At 43.9% G+C, this 20,537-nt stretch overlaps 1 protein-coding gene across 2 annotated transcripts in view; it reads right to left on the bottom strand.

The window, feature by feature from the left end:
* Susd1 (sushi domain containing 1) overlaps positions 1–20,537 on the bottom strand; it is a 130,259-nt gene that overhangs the window by 70,184 nt on the left and 39,538 nt on the right. For both annotated transcript variants that reach the window (XM_029476668.2, XM_021160589.3), the window contains exon 6: positions 5,827–6,006. In XM_029476668.2, coding sequence (XP_029332528.1) covers positions 5,827–6,006 — 180 coding nt within the window. The remainder of the gene's footprint in view (positions 1–5,826; positions 6,007–20,537) is intronic.

Raw genomic sequence — 20,537 nt, 5'->3', positions numbered from 1 at the left:
ATGCTATTTCCTCCACGACAACTATATGTCAGGCTCAGACTGCTCTTCACAGGCCTGATCTCATTTGCCCAGTAGCCATAAGAAGCAATAATAAAAACAATAAGAATGAACACTTATTAAGTTATAACTATGGACCAGAGAGTATGTACAGGACTTTACCCTTCAAAATAACCTTATGGCTGGACAGAGCCATGTCCATTTTATAGTCCCAAGGCTTGGATGTGAAGTAACCTGCAAGAGTCAGGCGGCATGAGGGACAGAGTCCAGACTCGCAATGAGATGTGTCAGACCCCAACTGTTAGGAGCATCTGCACTAAAGTGGTCAAGAGGCAACAGGATGAAAGCGGGGTGCTGTATTATAAAACAAGAAACAACTCTGAAGGAGGTGACTGGGAAGTGAGGGAGGAGGAACAGAGAGGAGTCCAGGCTGACTGCCAGCCTTTGAGCCTAAGAGTCTGAATGAATGGCCCTCCACTGTTCTCCTAAGAAACACAAGAAGCGCCAGAGCAATGAACTGCATTGAGGACATGTTAGATATGAGTTATCTGCTTACTGTCCAATGGAAAAAGAGCCCTAAAAGCCATGGGTCTGTGCATGGAAACAGAAGACATGGGCGGGTGAGAGGAAGATATCCAAGTAGCTCACGGAGAGGGGCTCAGTGGTAGAGCCCCAAGAACGCGGATATCCAAGGAGACCCTCAGACAAGGGCAATGCAGGGGAAGGAAGGTGAGTCACTAAGAGGAAGTAGGCCCAGGAAGTGAAGGAAGATAAGGGTACGAAGGAGTGTGGCCTCTCTCAACTCTCCAGCTTCCTCACTCCATCCAGGGAGGACACAGCATGTCATTAAGGCCAAGAGGCAACGTCAACCTCCCTCACTCCACCCTAGCAAAGGCGACCTCCCTCTCTCCCACCCTCTATCCTTTTTCCTTGATGAAATGGACGTCCAGTCAAGATTAGACTTGGGGTTTGACATTGGGTAGAAGTAGGGAGAGCAGGCCTTGGGTCTGTCTAGCTGTGGGACATATAGGCATCTCCAATTTGACACAAAGAAGAGCCCTACAAGGTCCTATTGAACCTGTACTAGGTTTGGGATAATAACATACTCAGCTTTACTTTATCCCAGAGGCAGGGGTGGAGGGGTGCTTGTATAAATATAGTATATGTTTATATGATATATATATATATATATATATATATATATATATATATATATGTATATGTATATGTATATATATATATGGATTTTGCTATTCTATTAACATCTAGTATTTCTCTGCGAGGAATTCACTGTACTTTTAATTAGTTATTTAATGTGTACTCCTCAGAGTGAAACTTTGTCATAGCAAAAGGTGTCCTTATCTCTCTAAACTTAGCAAATGCCTCCTCAGACAAAGACACTCATAAAGTGTTTTCGTATCTGACTGATGGGTTAAATGAACGAATGGGTGATCAGCAACACTAAAGTTCAGAAGGGTTAGCAGAGTCGGGTTAAGACAGAACACGGGTTTAGCAGTTAGACAGTCACTCGTAGGGGAAGGGAAGTGATGCCTACCTCCTTTCCATGATAGGCTGAGACAGCAAAGGAAGGGAAGGACACAGAGTGTCCAAATAGCCCTCTCAGGAGACCCACTGTACGGGGTCAGGGACCAGTCTAGTTTACTCTCCTGGTTTAGTTTGGGGCCCTTCTTTGTTTTTTTGAAAACAGTGAAAGAATAAATTCAGGTGGGTAAGTTCAATATTATCTCCAGTCTAAACATTTCCTGATTCCAAAAGAGACCCGATGATCTTATGACAGAGCGCACAGCCAAGCTCTGATGCCATTCCCAAACAGACTGCAAAGCAGGCACACTTTGATGACTGCGGCAACAAGACACAGGGACACATCACTGAATAGATGTGTGCTTGGCTATAAACAGCCCGATGCCTCCTTTCTTTGTGTGAAGTCCTAAGGTAAAGCTATGTAAAGTGGGTAAAAGCAGCATGCCTAACTACTAAAGTAAGTCACACACTTTATGGTGATTTTTATGGCACATGAATAAATGTTTATATGTTCACTGGGTATTAATTTTTGTGCACATTAGGAAAAATACATCTACTTCATCAGAGTCATGATATACCACATATTACAAGGAATCCTTGATTGGTATATTAAAACTACAAACTTAAATTGTTTCTCAGGTATAGTGATATATGTCGTCTATAGATTTAGCTGTTTGGGTTAGGGCAGGGAGCTCTCTTAAGAACAGGAATTTGAGACTAGCCTGAGCAATGTAGCAAAATTCTATCTAAATATGCCTGTGTGTATAAAATGTGTAAATATATATGTATATATGTGTTCATATAATTACATATATGTTATCTTAAGAAACAAGCTATGCAAATAATTCTTTAGTTATGTCAAAGATCATCAGGGTGGTATGCAAATAGTTCAAGCTTGGGCGAGCATGAAGAGGGATGTGTGGGATTCCAGGGCTTCCAGGCTTGGGTTCAAATCAGAACTCCATCAAGTACTGGTTACAGAATGACCCTAAGGGAATTGCTTAACCTCCATGAGTCTCAGATCACTCAGCTATGAACTGAAAATACTTGTCTTACAGGTTTTGAGGATGGAATGAGATCAAGCATTAGGGCCCCAAGAGAACCCTGGGTGTGCAAGGTGGTGTGCAGGAACACAGCAATAATGTCAGTCGTCCAAATGTTACGAACATATTCAGACTCAGCCCAGTAGTGTGGCTAATGTAGTTTTGTGCCCATTTATCCCAGCCAGCCCTTCTTTCCTAGCTGCAAGTGAGCACTTGCTAAGCTGGTGAGAAGGGCTGATAACCAAGAAGGGACAGAGGGGAACAGGAGTGTGGTAGCATTTGCAGCAGGACCCAGGGCAGATTCTGGGATGCAGAAAGGCTCCTGAGAGATGAACAGTCAGTGTTTCAACGGAGTTGTTGCTCTCTTAAGAGCACAGAGTGATGGAGTGTGGAGTGTTAACCTTGTAATTATTAACCCAGGCTCAAAACATAAAAGGTAAATGACCTGTACAGAATGGAAGCAGGGACAGCCTTATCAGGAACAAATCAGCCTCTTTGATCTTGAAGTAAAACTGAGTCATTAATGTGAAGCTTCCACGTCGGGTTTTTCCAGACACGAAAGTAGTTACCTAATTCCCAGCTGTCTGGAGTTTCTAGTTCAAACTGGCCGTAGAGGGGAAAAAAAAAAGAAAAGAAAAACTCCTACCACCTTGTTAGAGTTCGCACTCCATTAAAAACATGACAGATCTGAGCCACTAACTCAGAGGCACAGGGCCTCAAAAGTATTTTAAAATAATTCGAAACAATCTGTGTCCAGGTAATCCATTCTCCCCAGTTTGGAATTAAACACAGACATACAGACAGAGGGGAAGACGGAGGGAATACAAGGAAAGATGATGATAGGGGAAGAAGTGAACCATGAGACACAGTAAAATAAATACAAGACACTCGGGGGTGGGAGTCGGGATGTCGTAAGACTCATGAAAAACGGGGAAAAGGAAGGGGGGCCAGCTAGGCAAGAACCATGACAACCAGCACCTCTTGCTCCACTTCCAGAAGCCTCTCCAGCCCACCTCTCCAGAGATGCATGACTTCATCAGCATGTAAATCGCTCCCTTTATCTGTGAAAATCGAATTTAGCTGCCAATCCTGACGGAGGGCACACAAGCCTCCTCACAGAAAGAGCCTAGCTCCCAGGGAGAATGCCTTTTTTCTCTCCCGAAATCAAAGCTTGCATAAGCCCATGGAAACAGCTGCAGCTGGAGCCACAGACTTAGTAAAAGGTGGAGGGCTGAGGACAGTAATTATAATTAGCGGTTACATAACATGTTTGTTCTTCAAAGTGCTGTACAAGGATCAGCTAATTAATAGCTTACTGTGCCCCATGCAGATCCCCTGGTTTTTCATGTAGTGACTAATCCTTGTGCCCCCACTGGATTCTGAATGGTGGCAGCAGAGGACCTTGAGCAGCGTACACATGGCAAAGGGACCACGGCTGTAAGAAGCTCTCTCACCAAGCTGTTTCTTGGGGGAAAGGTTCTGGGAGAAAGCTGTCTTACATCCTTCAGATAAGTCCTGGAGGTGCTGCCAGAGAGGCCATCAGTCTCATGAGCTTGGCCTCAGAGAAAGTGGTAGATGGTACTGGCTTGTCCTTGCTTCTCTGCTTGGCCAGGGAGACAAGGTAGCCTCCATCTCTGGATTCTTGCCTTCTGTTTCCTCCTGACTCTGCAGCCTACATCTTTTGCAAGTATGATGGCGATAGCTGAATGTAAGCATTGTCTATCTCCTCCCAGGGTTCCTTCCCCACAGGCTTCAGCAGTCTCTAATGCTTTGAATTTATTTACAAAACATTACGAGGACATATGACTGTGCACTTGCTCAGGAGAGATCTGGTTCTCCTACCACACTGTAAATTCCAAAAATGTAGTGCTTCACACACAGAGCACACTGAATATCTATCTGTGGGACGGAAAGATGGGCAGGATGGATGTCATCAAATTCTCTCTTGGGGATGGGGAGATGGTTCAGACCATAGGTGCTTGTCACACAAGTGTGAGGTCCCGAGTTCGATACCCAGAACCTCCATAAAAAGGTAGGTCATGGTGGCCTACTTGTATAGTCTTAGTACTGAGAAGGCAGATACAGACAGATCCTTGGGGTCCACTGGCCAGCTAGATTAATCTAATTGGTGAGCTCTGGGCCAGTGAGAGATCCTGTCTCAAAACACAAACAAACAAACAGTGGATAGGCCCCTAGGAACAACACTGAGACTGTCTTCTGGTCTCCATGTGCACCTGCACACACATGGAGAAATCACCTGCATAAACACGCACACACACACACACACAGCACAAAGGAAAAAGAAAATATAATTTAAAAGATAGTGTTGCAGCCGGGTGTGGTGGCACACACCTTTAATCCCAGCACTCGGGAGGCAGAGGCAGACAGATTTCTGAGTTTGAGGCTAGCCTGGTCTGCAAAGTGAGTTCCAGGACAGCCAGGGCTATACAGAGAAGCCCTGTCTTGAAAAACCAAAAAAAAAAAAAAAAAAAAAAGATAGGGTTGCATGTATGTATGTATGCATGTATACACACATACAATAGAATATTTTTCACTTCTAAAAAGTGAGGAAAATGGCATATCCTATATTGTTGGTGAGCCTTAAGATTATTATGCTAAGTGAAATAAGCCAAGCTTTGAAAAAAAAATCTCAACTATCATCTGATCCTGCATCCATGGAGCGCCTACAGTAGTCTCATTCCTGGGAGATAGAAAGCGCAATGGCAGGGTGCCAACGTCTGTGGGGAGGAAGGAATGATGGGTTCCAGTTTTAGAAGATAAGACGTTCTGGAGACTGGTTCTACCATGGTGTAGATGTGCACAATACCAACGGACTGCATAATGAAAAAAAAACCGGTATAATGCAATTAGATAAGACTTAACTCCTTGAATTTTATCATCTCTTGTGTGAAAAGATGTCATATCAAAATGTGTTAAGGGTATACTCCTGCAAGAAAATGGTTCATAGAATATATGTTCTCAGCTGGCTAAGGAGAGAAGGCAAAACACACAAACACACACACACAATGAATTATGGTGTTTCAAAAGATGGATGTGTAAAATTCCTTCTTATTGTATTTTCCTAATCCACCTTCTAAATCGCCAAGATGAAGCTGATAGATCTGAAGCCAAATGTCTACCCGAGTAAATGGCAGAGGTGAGCTGACCCAGAGGCAGCCATTACTCCATGACCCCTCTGGTGTTGCTCCCAGGTCACAGGAGGCCAGCAGAAAGGAGTCTGTACCTGTGCATGCATAAGTGATTTCACTCCAGGCGCCTTTCTCTGTGCAAACAGAAGTGATCTTTCCTCCTGAAGTCTCAAAGCCCTCCTGACAGTCATAGTGAGCCACGCTCCCCTGTCTGGAGCTGTGATTCCCGACCAAGATGGCGTTCTGAACTTCAGGGGGGCTGCCACAGCTGATCTCTGCAATGAGAGGCAAGGAAACAACAGTGAGGAGCTCTGACTTCCATCCCCGCATTAGGATCTCAGAAAGAAACATGCCATGTTAACAGAGGCCATTCATCTGGGAAAAGAGAAAACCGGCTCCCTCAAATGTAATTATATAAAATTAAGGCTGTTCAGAAGCATAGGAGACCGGTGTGCCTGGATTTAATGAAGTTTTCAAACGTGCATACAGAGAGAAGAGACAGATTAGGGGATGGCTTATGTACAGAGTTCCTTGTGAATGAAATAATACATCTTAGGGTTCATCTACAAGCTAAGGTGCTCTGGAACTTGTTACTATGTATCTTCAGATCCTTAACTCCTCAGTGGGTGGCAGTGCCGTTGTAGCAACTGTTGTTAGCTGGTTAGTAAATAAAATATTACAGAACCCTTGACATTCTTAAAACAAAGCAACAAGAAAGTGCTCACCTTTGTACATTCACATTACATTCAACTCTCAAGGGGGAAAGAAAGGTCTCTTGCAAAGAAGTGGATAGATCAGAAAGCATTAGAGTGATTTCAAGTTTCTATTCTATAACCTTAAGATAGGTATAGGTATATGCGTATGTGTATCCATATGCATATGTATATGTATACACACACACACATACATACACACACACACTTATATATATCCAGCCAAAGCAGCAGGCTTCAGAGCACAAGGTCAGCATCTCCAGAGACTTCTAACCTTCAAAAATGTCATGTGTACCTTTTCTGACAAAAACTCAAAAGTATTTAATAAAATACTGGCTTAATAAATCCTTGTAAGCCCAGCATTGGGGCTGAGGGTAGGGCAGTTGGAAGTTCAAGGCCAGCCTGGGCTGCAGATCGAGACTGTCTTCAACACAGCATGGGTCTAGTGAGTAGATGGTTCTCTGTTCTCATCTCCTGCTCTTGCCTCCTGGCTGCAACCATGGCTCGAGGAGACTCAGTCTCCTTCTTGAAATTCCACTGATTGTGTTGACTTAGATGATGGGGTTCACCATTTTGATCTAAGCCCACTTTCCAAACATCCTTTTGGGGACTTTTAAATTTTATTTCAGATAAAAGACTTAAGACATACAAATAAATATGAATGAGTACACAATTCTGTCTCTAATATTGAAACATCAGAAACAACTCAAATGTTTATCAAAAGAGAATTGGGTGCTAGATGTGGTTGCCCATCTGTTATCCGAGCACCAAGGAGGTGAAGGCAAAAAAAACCCACTGATGCCAGCCTAGGCTACATTGATGCCAGCCTGGGCTACAAGAGGCCCAAGAGGAGACAGAGAAACATAAGCCACAGTGTGACTGAGCAGTCATAAAAAGACCAGAAAGATCCACGCACTAGTGTGAAAAGATGTCCACAATACATTATCGAGTCAAATAGTGGGTTTAATCTGTATAAAATACAGACATCTCTATTACATGGCTTTCCCTTTCTTTGATTCCAAAGTTAGTTACAGATATATGTTGAGCAAAAGATTGTATAATGTGTGTTTCAAAAATACACAGGAACTTGAAAAAATACTGGTTATTGTTTGTTAATAGAGTCTTATGGTTCCTACCAAAAATTATAAAGTAACCCTGTTTGACAAGAAAACAAATCAGAACAGGTATAGCTTAAGAACATAGCCGGGCGTGGTGGCGCACACCTTTAATCCCAGCACTCGGGAGGCAGAGGCAGGCGGATTTCTGAGTTCAAGGCCAGCCTGGTCTACAAAGTGAGTTCCAGGACAGCCAGGGCTATACAGAGAAACCCTGTCTCGAAAAACAAAAAAAAAAAAAGAAAGAGAGAGAGAGAGAGAGAGAGAGAGAGAGAGAGAGAGAGAGAGAGAGAGAGAAACAGAGCACATAGGTCTTGGGAAAAACATGGGTGGACAATGAAATTGGCAAGGTACACAGATAACATCTCTATAACCATTTATACTGGACCACTTAATATAGTATTATTAAACACTTCTAAAGGTTGAGCAATGTAAAACAATTAGCAACAGAAACACAGTTCCAAAGGTCCTTAGTAAAACTTGAGCAGTGAGGCTTAAGGAACAGGAGATCTATATCTGCCACTGGCATGGCGGTTCACAGGTTCGATGCTAGTCAAGAAAGAAACCTAAAACAGGAGGACTGGGGATGTAGCCCAGTTGGTAGGGTGCCCTCGCAGTGTGCCTGAGGTTCCATCCCCATCCCCAACACTACCAAGCACAGCGTAGTGGTGTGAGCCTGCACTCCTAGCATTTAGGAGGTAGAGAAGCAGGAAAATCAGAGGTTCAAAGTCAACTTGGTAGTGCATGCTGTTAATTCCAGCACTTGGGAGGCAGAGGCAGGAGGACCTCTGTGAGCTCAAGGACAACCTGGTCTACATAGTGGGTTATGTGCTAACCAGAGATACATTGAGAAACACTGTCTCACAAATTAATTAATTAACTAATTAATTAATTAAAAGTCAGCCCAGGATACATTCAGTATCAATACACCACACACACACACACACACACACACACACACACACACACACAAAAACACTGGCTACAAGAAAGAAATATAATAATAACTCAAAAGTGATCTCAGCTGTACCTAAAAATGAAAAGGAAAGAATCTTTGTTATTCGTTTTGATTTTGAGTTTTCTACTTCATCTGTAAAAAGCCAGGAAAAGCTGCCATTCCTGACATCCACACCTTTAAAATAAAGGCTCACTTATTGAGTTAAAGCATTCAGAATAAAGACAATGGTATCTTATGCTCCCACAACCCCATCAACCATGCCTGGCTTTAAGAACAGATGGCCTCACCAAGCCTGCTGGTATAAGGTGTCAGCCCAGCTACCCTGGAAGCTGAGGCAAGAAGGGAAAATGGAGTAAAACCTTGCTACAAAATAGGAAGTAAAATGTGGGTCAGGGGTGTAGTTCAGTGGTAGAATGCTTGCCTAGCATGCGCAAGGCCCTAGGCTCAAGGCCCAATGCTGTAATAAAAGAAAAAAAGAAGTGGAAGAAGGTTGGAAGGAGGAAGTTTCTCTTACATCCTTGAGATAGAGTTAGCGGATCTAAATGAACGAGCTCTTCTCTGCCTCATTCTCGATGCTTGGCCTGTTGTAGGACCTAGACTTACTTTCCAAAGAGAAGCTTCCAAGATCAGAGTCTCAGCAGTTGCTGTTGGAGCTATCCAGAGAGCTATAATAAATACAGTAGCCCAGGATTCTGTATTTAATATAGTATATCAGAATATTCAGTATATTAGTATGCTGGTTGAAATTTAGCTTTCAGCCAACATAGACTCAAATCATAAGCAGTTACGGGGCCAGAATAAGGAGGTCACTTCATAAGATCGCATCTCTACCTACTTCTTAGATCCCATGTTTGGTCTCAGGGCTCTGTTCTCTTTTTATGAATGTTTACCAGATACAAGACCCCTTACTCACTGTGTTTTCCCAGCATCAATCCTTGCCTGGCCCCAAACATTGCAAGGCATCAGTGTGCTCATTATTTGTGTGCACATGAGCGGCCAACCACATGAGTAGTTAATGTTTCCTAAGACTTCCCAGTTATCCATATACAAAACATCTGGTTTAAGCTAGGATTCAGCTACAGCAGGTCTGAGAGGGATTAAGAGAGAAAGGCTGAAAATTGAAACATCAGTGAAGAACTGAAGTTGAAAATACAGCCTTGTGCATCCTGAATATGGACCCCCAAAGATCTCAGCGGTGAGGTTAGGACAGGAAGCCAGTAATAGAAAGCTAAATTATTAGAGGAATGTAGATTCCAAGAGAGTAAGAACATGGAGGAGAGTGGAGTTGGTTTCTGTCTTACACATACTCAAGAGCAATGAAGGCATGATGACTTTGGTTGTGATTACAAGAAGTTTATAATTAATAGTAAAAAAAAAAAAATCACCAGATGTATGGGAAGTCATTGGATTGGTCTCTCGAGAGGAAGGCTCAGGGCTGACGGTACCCACAGCTCTGTGAGTTTCCATTGCTGAGATGTTCAAGTTGCAAAATCCCTTGTCAGAAGATATTTAGGAATACTGCTTGATCTGGATAAAACACATTGTTCTAAGCATTTGTCAAGAGGAATCACCCAGGGGAGGTATGAAGTTATGTGTGTTGACTATTAGAGCTTTGGTGTGCAGTGGCCTTCATGGGCTCCATGTTTGAAGACTTGGTCTCCAGCCAATAGCACTGTTTTCAGAGATTGCAGAAGACCCAAGCTGGGAGACACATATTGCCTAGGAAATAAGCCTAGGACAGTATCCTAGATCTGCTTTTAATCCCTTCTACTTCTGAATCCTCTAAGATATAAGTTAGACCAGCAGCTCCTGGCTGTCATGGACAGAACTAGCCACCATGCCTTTCCCAACATAAAAGTCTATTTCCCTTTGACTGTGATCCAAAATAAATAATTCTTCCCATAACTTATTCTATTAGATGTTTGTCACAGCAACCAGAAGGGCATCGAAGACAGAAATCAGTGTCAGGAAGTGAGGTCTTAGCTGTGATAAACTTGACCGTGCGGTTCATAGACCTCCTCTACTAGCTTGTTGGAGAAATGTCGAAGAATTTGGAGCTCTGGCACAGAGAAGCCTTAGAATAGAGTGTAATGGGCCATTCTGGCGGCAGCTAGAAAGATCAGAATAGCCAAGTGCAGATAGTGAAGGCCCAGCTCATAAAGTGTCAGAGAGCACAGGTCCTGCTGAGGATTAAGCTAGGGGCTGTTTGTGTCACATTCTGTCAGAGTTGTGGTCGCCTGGCCCCTCAAAGTTTGAGTGATGCTGAATTTGAAAGTATAATATTCATTTGTTTGGTAGAGAAAACTTTCTAAGATGTCGTAACACTGAGGATGTGGCCTGACCACCGTTCACTTACTCTAGCTAGATTTATAGTGTGGGTAGAGATTCAAAGGCAGAACAGAAAGCTTTTTCAAGTGCACTTTTGGCAAGGAAAGGAGCATGGGAGACATGGTGTGGACAGAACAGTAGCTATTAGAGTAGACCATTAAAAAAAAAAGCCTTAAACTATGAGGTGTGAAGGCACAAACGCTATGATAACCTCAAGAGTGAGATCCCATCCATCGAAGGTTCTAGGACGGAAAAATGCAAGCTAATTGTAAAACTTTCTTTTAAAAGGAGAGTTTCTGGATCAGGGGTGGGGGTGGGGAGGGAAGTATATAAGCAGAGAATGTCACTACAGGATTTCCTGCGCCTGCTTATACAGGACTGCCTAGAAAATGTTTTCCTGGGGCCAGGCAGGCAGGCTCCCCAAGACCACTCCACTTGTGGTAAGTGAAAGCCAGGATGCACCTCTGATGATAGTGGAATTTGGGGCTGGCTCTGCAGGCACATAGAATCAAATGGTCTCAGCTCATGGGGGCTTACATCAGGATTTCAGGAAAAAAGGCAGCGAGGCCAGACAATCTGTGGCAGAGCTGGACTCCCTACACGGGGTTCCTGAGTGGGCTGTGCATGAAGCTCTGATGGTTATGGCAGACACGTCAGAAATGTGACTGTACCGGCCCAAAGGAAAGGACACACGTGCTTCGGGCAACAGAGCTGTATGGGCAGAGCTACTCAAGGCCCTTGAAGCCCCGATGCTGCCCCGAGTACTGGACAGAGCTTCAGAGTTTGGTAATTTCCCTGGCAGGTTTCAGTCTTGCTCTGGTCTAGCCTTTGCTCACTATCATCTAATTCCTCCGTTTGGAATGGGAAGACTTACCCTCAGCCACAGTGCACTGGAAACACATATGTGGGGTTTTGACTTCGCAGCCGAGAGTATGCCTATAGTTCCGAAAAGACTTCAGACTTTTGACCAGTGTTGAAACTGTTAAAACTATCTGGACTCTTGGAGTTGGGCTGAATGTATTTTTCATTCTGTGAGGGTCAGCATGGGCGTCCACTGAGACCAGAAGCAGAATATTATGATTTCAGTGTGACATGTCTCCCACAGGCTCACGTGTTTGAAGACATAGTCCCTGGTTGGTGGTGCAGTTTTGGAAAGTTGTAGAAACTTGGGGGTCCAAAGCCTTCCTGAGTGACATGGGCAGTAGACCTTGAGGATCACAGACTGGTCCTGATTCCAGCTCAAGCCCTCTGCTTCCTCGCCTCTGCAGATATAGCAAACTACTCCCCCAGACCCTACTGTCTCAAACCAGACTCTCCAGTGGCATGATGGTCTCTACCTCCCAAAACATGACCCAGGAGAAACCACTCTTCCTTAAAGTTGTGACGGGTATTTCGTGATAGCATGATGAAAGGCCACCTCTGTCTCTACCTAGAGATAACTTCTCAGTAGTACTTAGTTAGAAGGGGGTAGAAAACCCAACTGGTTTTGATGTATATCCTCAGCTGGAATTTGGGTGAGGTGTTTTTTTTGTTTTTGTATTTGTTGTTTTGATTGTTCTTGTGGGGTGATTTGTTTGCTTTCTTTCTCTCTCTCCCTCCCCGCACCTCTCTTTCTGAGTGCGCATGTGCGTGTTTGTGTGTGTTTACAGTGTCTTGCTGTATTGTCCAGGCTGGAGCTCGCAGCAATGGAATATGAATCTAATTCATCACATTAAGTCCAACAGGGCTCAAAGATTCAATAATTACTACTCACGGTAACCTTTCATAGTAAGGATTATGCTCCCATCGTGTAGGTAGAGATGTCTCAAGTGGATAATGGACATCCAAAGTCCTAGAAGTATCTATGGGATGCTCCAGAGATAACTCAAGAGCTAACCCATCTCTGAAATTGTCTAGTACTTTCCTCTCCACCTATCCTTAGTCTTCCAGAAGTACTTTCTCCCTCAACCCTAGAAGAATCCTTCTCAAGGACTAATGCATGCGATTGCATGACTGACAGAGCTGTGAGTCATAAACGTTCCCCCCCACTCTCGTGGTCTGTGATATCTGTGCTATGTCCGCCTGTGTAGTGAGTAGCAAGTTCATGCTGGCTGCTACAGCAGTGAGCACAACAGACACAGTTGTTGCTCTCACAGAACCTCGTGGGTCAATGGACAAAAACATCATGAGAACAATTCAGACTCTGGTAAAAGCTGAGCACTAAGTAAAAGACACAGTGACAGCACACAAAAGCAGCACACAATAGAGGGTCAGGAGTCACGTGAACTCTCTGGAGATGTAACCTCCTTATTAGGACCTGAGAGATGACCCAGCCATGTGCAGAACTAGAGAATATTTTAGTCAAGTAAAATAGCCCCAAGACAACAAGTGCTGACTGGGATGCAGGGGGAGGAAGCATTAAGTGTCAGTCACTGTTGTTGGGAGTGTAAAGGAGTGCATCCAACAGGGAAATAGGTGCAGAGGTTTCACAAAAACAGCTAAAACAGAACACCATATGATCCTGCTATACCACTCCTGGGTATATAAGAAACCTAAGTCAAAATGCTATAGGCATACACACTTGTTTATATTTACTGAGGAGCTATTTATAACGGTCAAGTACGGAGTCAGTGTAAGTGATACTAACACATAGAGAAAGACAGACCCACAGACTCAGTAGAGCATTATACAGCTTTAAAGAACACTTAAACCATCCAGGATCAAGGGAATGTCTGGAACTGGGGATCATGATGTTAAATAGTGTCAGCCATTTTCAGAAAGTACCTCATGTTTCCCCTCACATGTGTATATATATCACATGCAAAAGCAAGAAGTTTATTTTCCAGCACATCAGGGTCAATCTTCAATCAGTCCCTCGAGGCGAGTGACGAGGCGACAGCAATCTATATTGTTTAAAGGATGCAAAACTAGAGGGGAGAGTATCTGAGAGGAGGCAATGGGTCAGAGAAAGATGGGGAGATTTGAAAGGAGGACCCCAGGGGTGTGTGAGTACGATCAAGGGTATGTCATATGCCATAAGCTTCAATAATTCAGTAACAATAGCATTCACAGAAATCCCACCACACATAAGCAGCCTCCTTGATTTACACCATCACATTTATTCCCACAGAAAACCATGTAGGGTAGATGGTTTCTTTTAGCATGGTGTTTACCGATATGAACACGGAGTTTCTTAGAGCTTACAATACATTCAAAAGCCACACTACTAGCAAAAAACAGAGGCACTGAACTTTGTAAGAGCCATTTAAATTTGGTATCTTTAAATCCAGGCAACAGTGAAGGAGTTCACACTAGGTCCTGAATAGGACAGACCTGACAGAGTAGTTTACCCTTGAGATGAAGTCACATGAAGGCACATTTAGATCAGACCACAAAGACTCTAAGGTAACCCTCTCAGCCCAAGCTTGTCTATGAGACATTTCCCAGAGTGAGAGGGAGCTAGGAACAGACCTCCTAGCCATATAGACTTCTTCACTGGAGCTGTGTGTCAGTCATCTCCCAGTTGAAACTGAAACACTCCCTCCGATAGGGAAGGGGGAAGCTGACAAGAAGCTTAGAAAAGTGCAAGACCCAGGAGGCCCTGCCCAGGCTCACATAAATGGGACATTGTTGTGACAACAGACCTTTTAGTGGAGCAGTCTGCAAGTTAGGCAAGACTCAGTTTTCCTGAGTTGTCACCTAGGCTGGGGTGAGGTTTTCTGAAATGCAGCTGCCTTTGAGTACCCCATGCCTTCTATGTAATACCCCAGACTTTGTTCCAAAACACAAAGCAAAACTTCTGGTTCCTCCAAGCTGGACTTGGCTGGAACCATTTCTTTGATCTGTCATGGGTGCTTTAGGTGGGGTAAACAGGTGTTTGTTATATGTCCCCAAGAAAAGCCACACAACACAGTAACCCCCTGAAACTTTAGAGCTGATGTATCATGATATGAGAGTCTGGTCTGGGTCTTGCCTGAAACATGTTCCCCTGCCACACATATCCCCAGCAAGCTTGAGATTATCCCTATTAACAATCAATTCAGCAATGGCAATAAAGATACAAATCTATATTAAAACCTTCCATAGCCCTTACCATCGTAAGGAAATAAACATTAAAGCAGTTTATATGCAAAGGAAAGGAAGACTTAAAAACACAAATTCGTATGGCATATGCATGAGGTTGATCATTAAAGCTCATGTTTCTCTGACTAATTACATTATTAAGTCATGACGCCTGAACCTGCACCAGAAATACAGTCAACTAATTATGAGCATAGCTGGGAATTTTCCCTTAGTTTCCCATTGTCTACAATTTTATTTGAATAATAAACTTCAAAACAGGTCTCCCCGGTGGGGGGATGTGCTGTGGAAGTTTCAAAGGCCACACTGGTAGTAGAAATCATGTCTTGTATTGAGGTGTGATGGTCTTCCTACTCATGGAAATAGTCCAGGAGGAAATCTGTCTGATGGAAGGTACAGGCAACTTTCAGCATCTTATCAAAACCGACTGCGCCACAAGGTCGCCCACACTGGCTACTGTTTATTATAAACACTGGCACAGTAATAGGAATGGCTGCCAGAAACAGCAGAGTAATATAAGGCTTCATCAAAAACTGTTTAGAGATCAATAAATAATAAGCTAAGGAAGCAAAGAAAGTGACCAGGAGTGCCTGTAAATCATGGCAGGTGTCTTGCCAGTCCCCAGAGAATGGATAAGAGAGCCATTCCGACGATTTCAGCTCCCTCCCTGGCAAAAAGCCTCATAAAACTAAGTACGCACAAAACTCTACAAAAGAGCAGAAACAAGTGTGTACACGAAAAGGAAAAAAAAAAAAAAAAACAGGGGCTGGTGAGATGGCTCAGTGGGTAAGAGAACCCGACTGCTCTTCCGAAGGTCTGGAGTTCAAATCCCAGCAACCACATGGTGGCTCACAACCATCCGTAATGAGATCTGACGCCCTCTTCTGGAGTGTCTGAAGACAGCTACAGTGTACTTATAAATAAATAAATAAATCTTAAAAAAAAAAAAAGAAAACCGAAAAAAAAAACATATTAAGGTTGGTTTTCATTTTTATCCAGCAATAAATAGAAACGGCTCTATGACGCTTAGGATCAAATCGAGTTTATAGGCACCTGGAGAGCGGTGGAATGTGGGGCTTGTAAGGGCCCACATGACCTAGGCAGACTGACCCCAGACTCTACAGACTGAACCATATAATCCAACACAATCTCTAGGTTTCGTGGGCTGTGCCTATCATCCTATATTTTTAAGCATTCCTCATAGACTGTGTGTCCAAGTGACAAACACCATTGAGGGCATTAACATTGTTATGGTCACGTGTAAGTAACACAGCCGGAGGAAAGAAGCTAAAATCTGTAGCCGACAGCAGAGTTTAACATGCTGCCCAGCACGTTCTGAATTCAGCTATGTGTAGTTAGACCCTCCCTGTGGGGCTGTTTGGGCACCTCATTGTGTCTATCCTTGAGATGGGGGTTGGAATACAATGCCTCAGTATGGGGCAAGTTAGAAAATGTTCTTGTAATTGTTAGAGGAAAACGGAAGAATTATTCTATGCCACTGTGCTCTCTGTGCACGGGTAGCTTATTAGCTGCTCTAACTAAGCTAATGAGCTCATTAGTACCCAAAAGGCCACATGCCCTTAAGGCCGGAGGAAGATAGAAAATTACTTTTTGATGTAGTTTGTAATCTGAAGAGTTCTATCAGCTTTTGCCCTGACAAAACGATATATTTTCTCCAGCTCATGTTCATTGAGAGAGCTCGTTTGGAAGAAAAAAAAATCCCATTTCACACAATGGCACTTACTGTCAATAACTAGTGTTTAGTTTGGAAACAGCTAGAATTGAAACACTTCAGAAGCTGCGGAGGAGGTGACAGGGCGGGTAAGAACCTGAGTGAGGAGGACGGGGCTTCTCAGCGGGCTTGTCCGGATCTTCTATTTGTAGAGGTGTTGATCAGCATCAAGGCTTTCAAGCCTCTGCGCTGCGGATGTTTCTCTTCTCAAAGGACAACATTAGAGTCCCCGTTTTAATGTTCCAGTTGTAAATAGACTCTACAGCTTGACAATGAATAATTGAGGCAAAGACTGAAGAATTTCACACTTAACCAGGCATGGGGTGCACGCCTTTAATCCCAGCACTCAGGAGGCAGAGGCAGGAGAATCTCTGTGGGTTCAAGGTCAGCTGGATCTACATAGTGAGTTTCAGGACAGCCAGGGATACATGGTTAAAAATACAGTCAGTGGCACATGCGATCAGAAGGCTAAGGCAGAAAAACAGGAACTTTGAAACCAGCTATCTATGAGGCCACCTCTGAATTTGAGGCCAGCCTCAGTTGCCAATAAAACTAGGCCCTGAGGCTGGCCAGAGGGTGGTTTAAGAGTCTGGATCTCCAGGACCTATACAAAAGGCCTGGTAAGGTGGTGTGCCCCTCCCCCAGCAATCCAAGCAATCCCTGAGCAGGCCAGCTAACCAGGGTTCTGTGAGAGACCTGTCTCAGTGTGGGCAAACAAGAGTCACCTAACATCAACCCTGAGCCTCCATAAATACATTCATACATAAATATATGAACACATATATACCAAAGCAACACACACACACACGGTGGGGGGAGTGGACGGGGTGGAAATAGAGAAGAGAGAGAGAGAACTGGAGAATGACCCTCTGGTTTGTGAGCAGCATTAATCCAGTAGCAACTGGAAAGCAGGCAGGCCCAGTACTACCATTCTCTCAGCAAAGCTTCACAAGATGTTAAAAGGGCGAAAAAACTATAGCTGAGATACGCCTTACCCCTTCTATACAAGGAAATGAGAAGCTTCCAGCAGGTGGCTGACCCAGAAGTCACAGAGGTCTCTCAATCTCTAAAGCTCTTGTTTCATACTCTTAGCAATGAGTCTCATGAGCGAAGTCCTAGTTCAACTGGCACAGTCAGGTGCCTCCAAAATAGAGTCAGATCTTAACAGCATCTACTTAGCAATGATTTTTTTAAATGGTTTTAAAAGGAAGAAAGGCAATATAACTTACTGGAATGTTTTTTTAATTAGTATACAGTAAGCTACTAGAAAATAGATCCCAAATGAACTAAAATTCCCATCAGCTGAGCAGAGCCCATGAACACCAAATGTGCTGGATGCCACTCCATCCTCCTGCATCCCTGCTGGGTACCATTAGTCAAGGAGAGCACTCCCCAGGCTAAGTCCAGAGGTGGTCTCAGAATCCTTTCCAAATCCAAGAGCAGTGGTGTAAGCCTGTCATTGCCACTACCCAGGAGCCTGTGCCAAGAGTTCTTGAGGCCAAGGGTTCAAGACCAGGCTGGGCAACAGTAGGATCATGAACTCTCAAACACACCAAGAAAATTCTTTCCACAATGGTTGACACTCAGAAGCAGCCATGCCAGGAAGGTAACCTGTCTCCTGTTATGGATTTGTGTTCTGATTTATGCAAGAACGTTTTCAAACTTTTATAAGCTTTGTCATGATGAGACTGGGCTCCAGTAAGGGAACTCTTCACTTTTATAGGGATGGGAAGGAGACGGGAGAGGATGGGAGAGACGAATCAGAACACATGTATTCAGAGGCCATGGTTAGGAGTTGGATTTCCTAAATTCTGTGGTCATTTAGATGTTTTAACAGCCGTAAGCAGAAAAGAGAATTATACAACTTACATTTTAGAATGTGTTTTGTTTTGTTTTGCTCCCCACGTCCCCCCGCCTCCTCCCCAACCCCGCAATGTGGGGAGGGCAGAGCAAGCATAGAATGTGTCTTTTGTTTTAAGGCAGGGTCTCACTATATAGCCCAAGGTGGCCTCACCTCCACCTGTCAGGATTATAGGCATATACTACCATACCTCCACATAAGAAAGAAAGAAAGAAAGAAAGAAAGAAAGAAAGAAAGAAAGAAAGAAAGAAAGAAAGAAAGAAAGAAAGAAAAAAAGAGAGAGAGAGAGAGAGAGAAAGAAAGAAAGAAAGAAAGAAAGAAAGAAAGAAAGAAAGAAAGAAAGAAAGAAAGAAAGAAAGAGGAAGGGAAGGGAAGGGAAGGAAAGGAAAGAAAGTGATTGTCCCAAATCCAGTCTTTCACCCCTGTACTAGAAACTGAACCCAGGGCCTCTCTCTCTGTCTCTCTCTCTCTGTCTCGCTCTGTCTCTCTGTCTCTGTCTCTCTGTCTCTGTCTCTCTTTCTCTCTCTGTCTCTCTCTGTCTACACACACACACACACACACACACACACACACACACACACACACGGCAAGCACTAAAGCACATTACATCCTCACTGTCAGACACACTAATGGGGAGAAGCCCCATCCTGAAAGGATAGATGATTTGGTCGCATAAAGGAGGGAAGAAGACCTGAAAAACAGACCTGGTCTGACATGATTTACCATTTCTCACTGGGCCTTGTAGAGGAGAGCAGACTCTACCTGCACAGACCATCCTTGGTACCACCCCATTCCTGTTCTCCCCCCAACTCCCAGCTCCCCCCCCACACCTCTCTTTGCTTCACACTTATGTAAAGTTTGGGCAGGCAATTCTCTCCATTCCACAGAGTTAATGGAAATGTGTGTCAGGCCCTTCGTTGGAAGGGGGACCACAGGAACATCTGCCATTGGAAGCTTTCAGACCTCACTTCCTGTTACCGGTTCAAGTCCAAAAGAATGGATGTCTCCCTATCGGGCTCCACTCCAGGGGATACGGCGACTAGGAGAAGACAAACGCTGTCCATCAACTACTCCTTCTTTGGTAAAGGAATCCCACCCTCAGTCCCAAAAGCCACTGCCTGTCACACAGCTGTCCCCTTCACAAGCACCCTGCTCTGTAGCAGCCCACTTCACAGTTCTAGGGTGCGTTTGGTGGGATTCCCAATTCCTGTAGCTTCAGAGCACGGCTAAAAATACAGTGTCATCTGGCACATGGCCCAGATTCGGGAGCCCAGAGAAGGCTGAAGGGTACATAAGAAAAGTCCGTGCTTCAAGGGGAGAAGCTGCAGTGAGGAGCTGGGGCCTTGTGGTGACAGGGGAGGAGGTAAGATTCTTTAAATAGCAATGCCCTGGGGGAATGGAAGAAGCTCTCTCCAAATTATCTTCCTCCGCTCTCAGTCCAGACAAACTGCATCACAGAGTCCTCTACATAAAGCCCAGGTTTTATATATGCAAATTTGCTATACTTTTTCTTTTCACTTAACCCATTGCCATATTTGCTAATGGAGTACATCTCATGGTCAAATTAGAGCACTTAGCATTCCCCTATCCATAAACATTTAGTTATTCCTTATGAAAGAACCTTTGAATTCCTATTCACTGGTTATTTTAAAAATTATACCCTCCCACCAAAGAAATTTTAAAATGTTGAAAGGATTGCTGTAAACTGTGTATGATAGTTCAGTCAGCAAAGCACTTGGTGTGCATACAACCTGAGCCTGAGCTTGCTCCATAGGGCACATTGGTGTGGGTTCGTAATCCCCATGCTGGAAGACAGAGATGGATGGACATCTGGGGCAAGACCGAGATGGATGGACATCTGGGGCTCACTGAAAGTCCCAGATCCCAGAGAGAGATTCTGAATTTAAAAAAAGGAAAAGAGAAAAAAAAAGTGGATGGCTACTGAGGAATGTTACCTGGGGCTGACATCTGACATGTACAAACACACACACACACACACACACACACACACACACACACACACACACACAAGCACACACA

Source organism: Mus caroli, unplaced genomic scaffold (assembly GCF_978045245.1).
Source record: "Mus caroli unplaced genomic scaffold, Mus_caroli_1 scaffold_6, whole genome shotgun sequence".
NCBI lineage: Eukaryota > Metazoa > Chordata > Mammalia > Rodentia > Muridae > Mus > Mus caroli.
The sequence above is the reverse complement of the archived record's forward strand: the minus strand, read 5'-3'. Positions and strand labels throughout refer to the sequence as shown.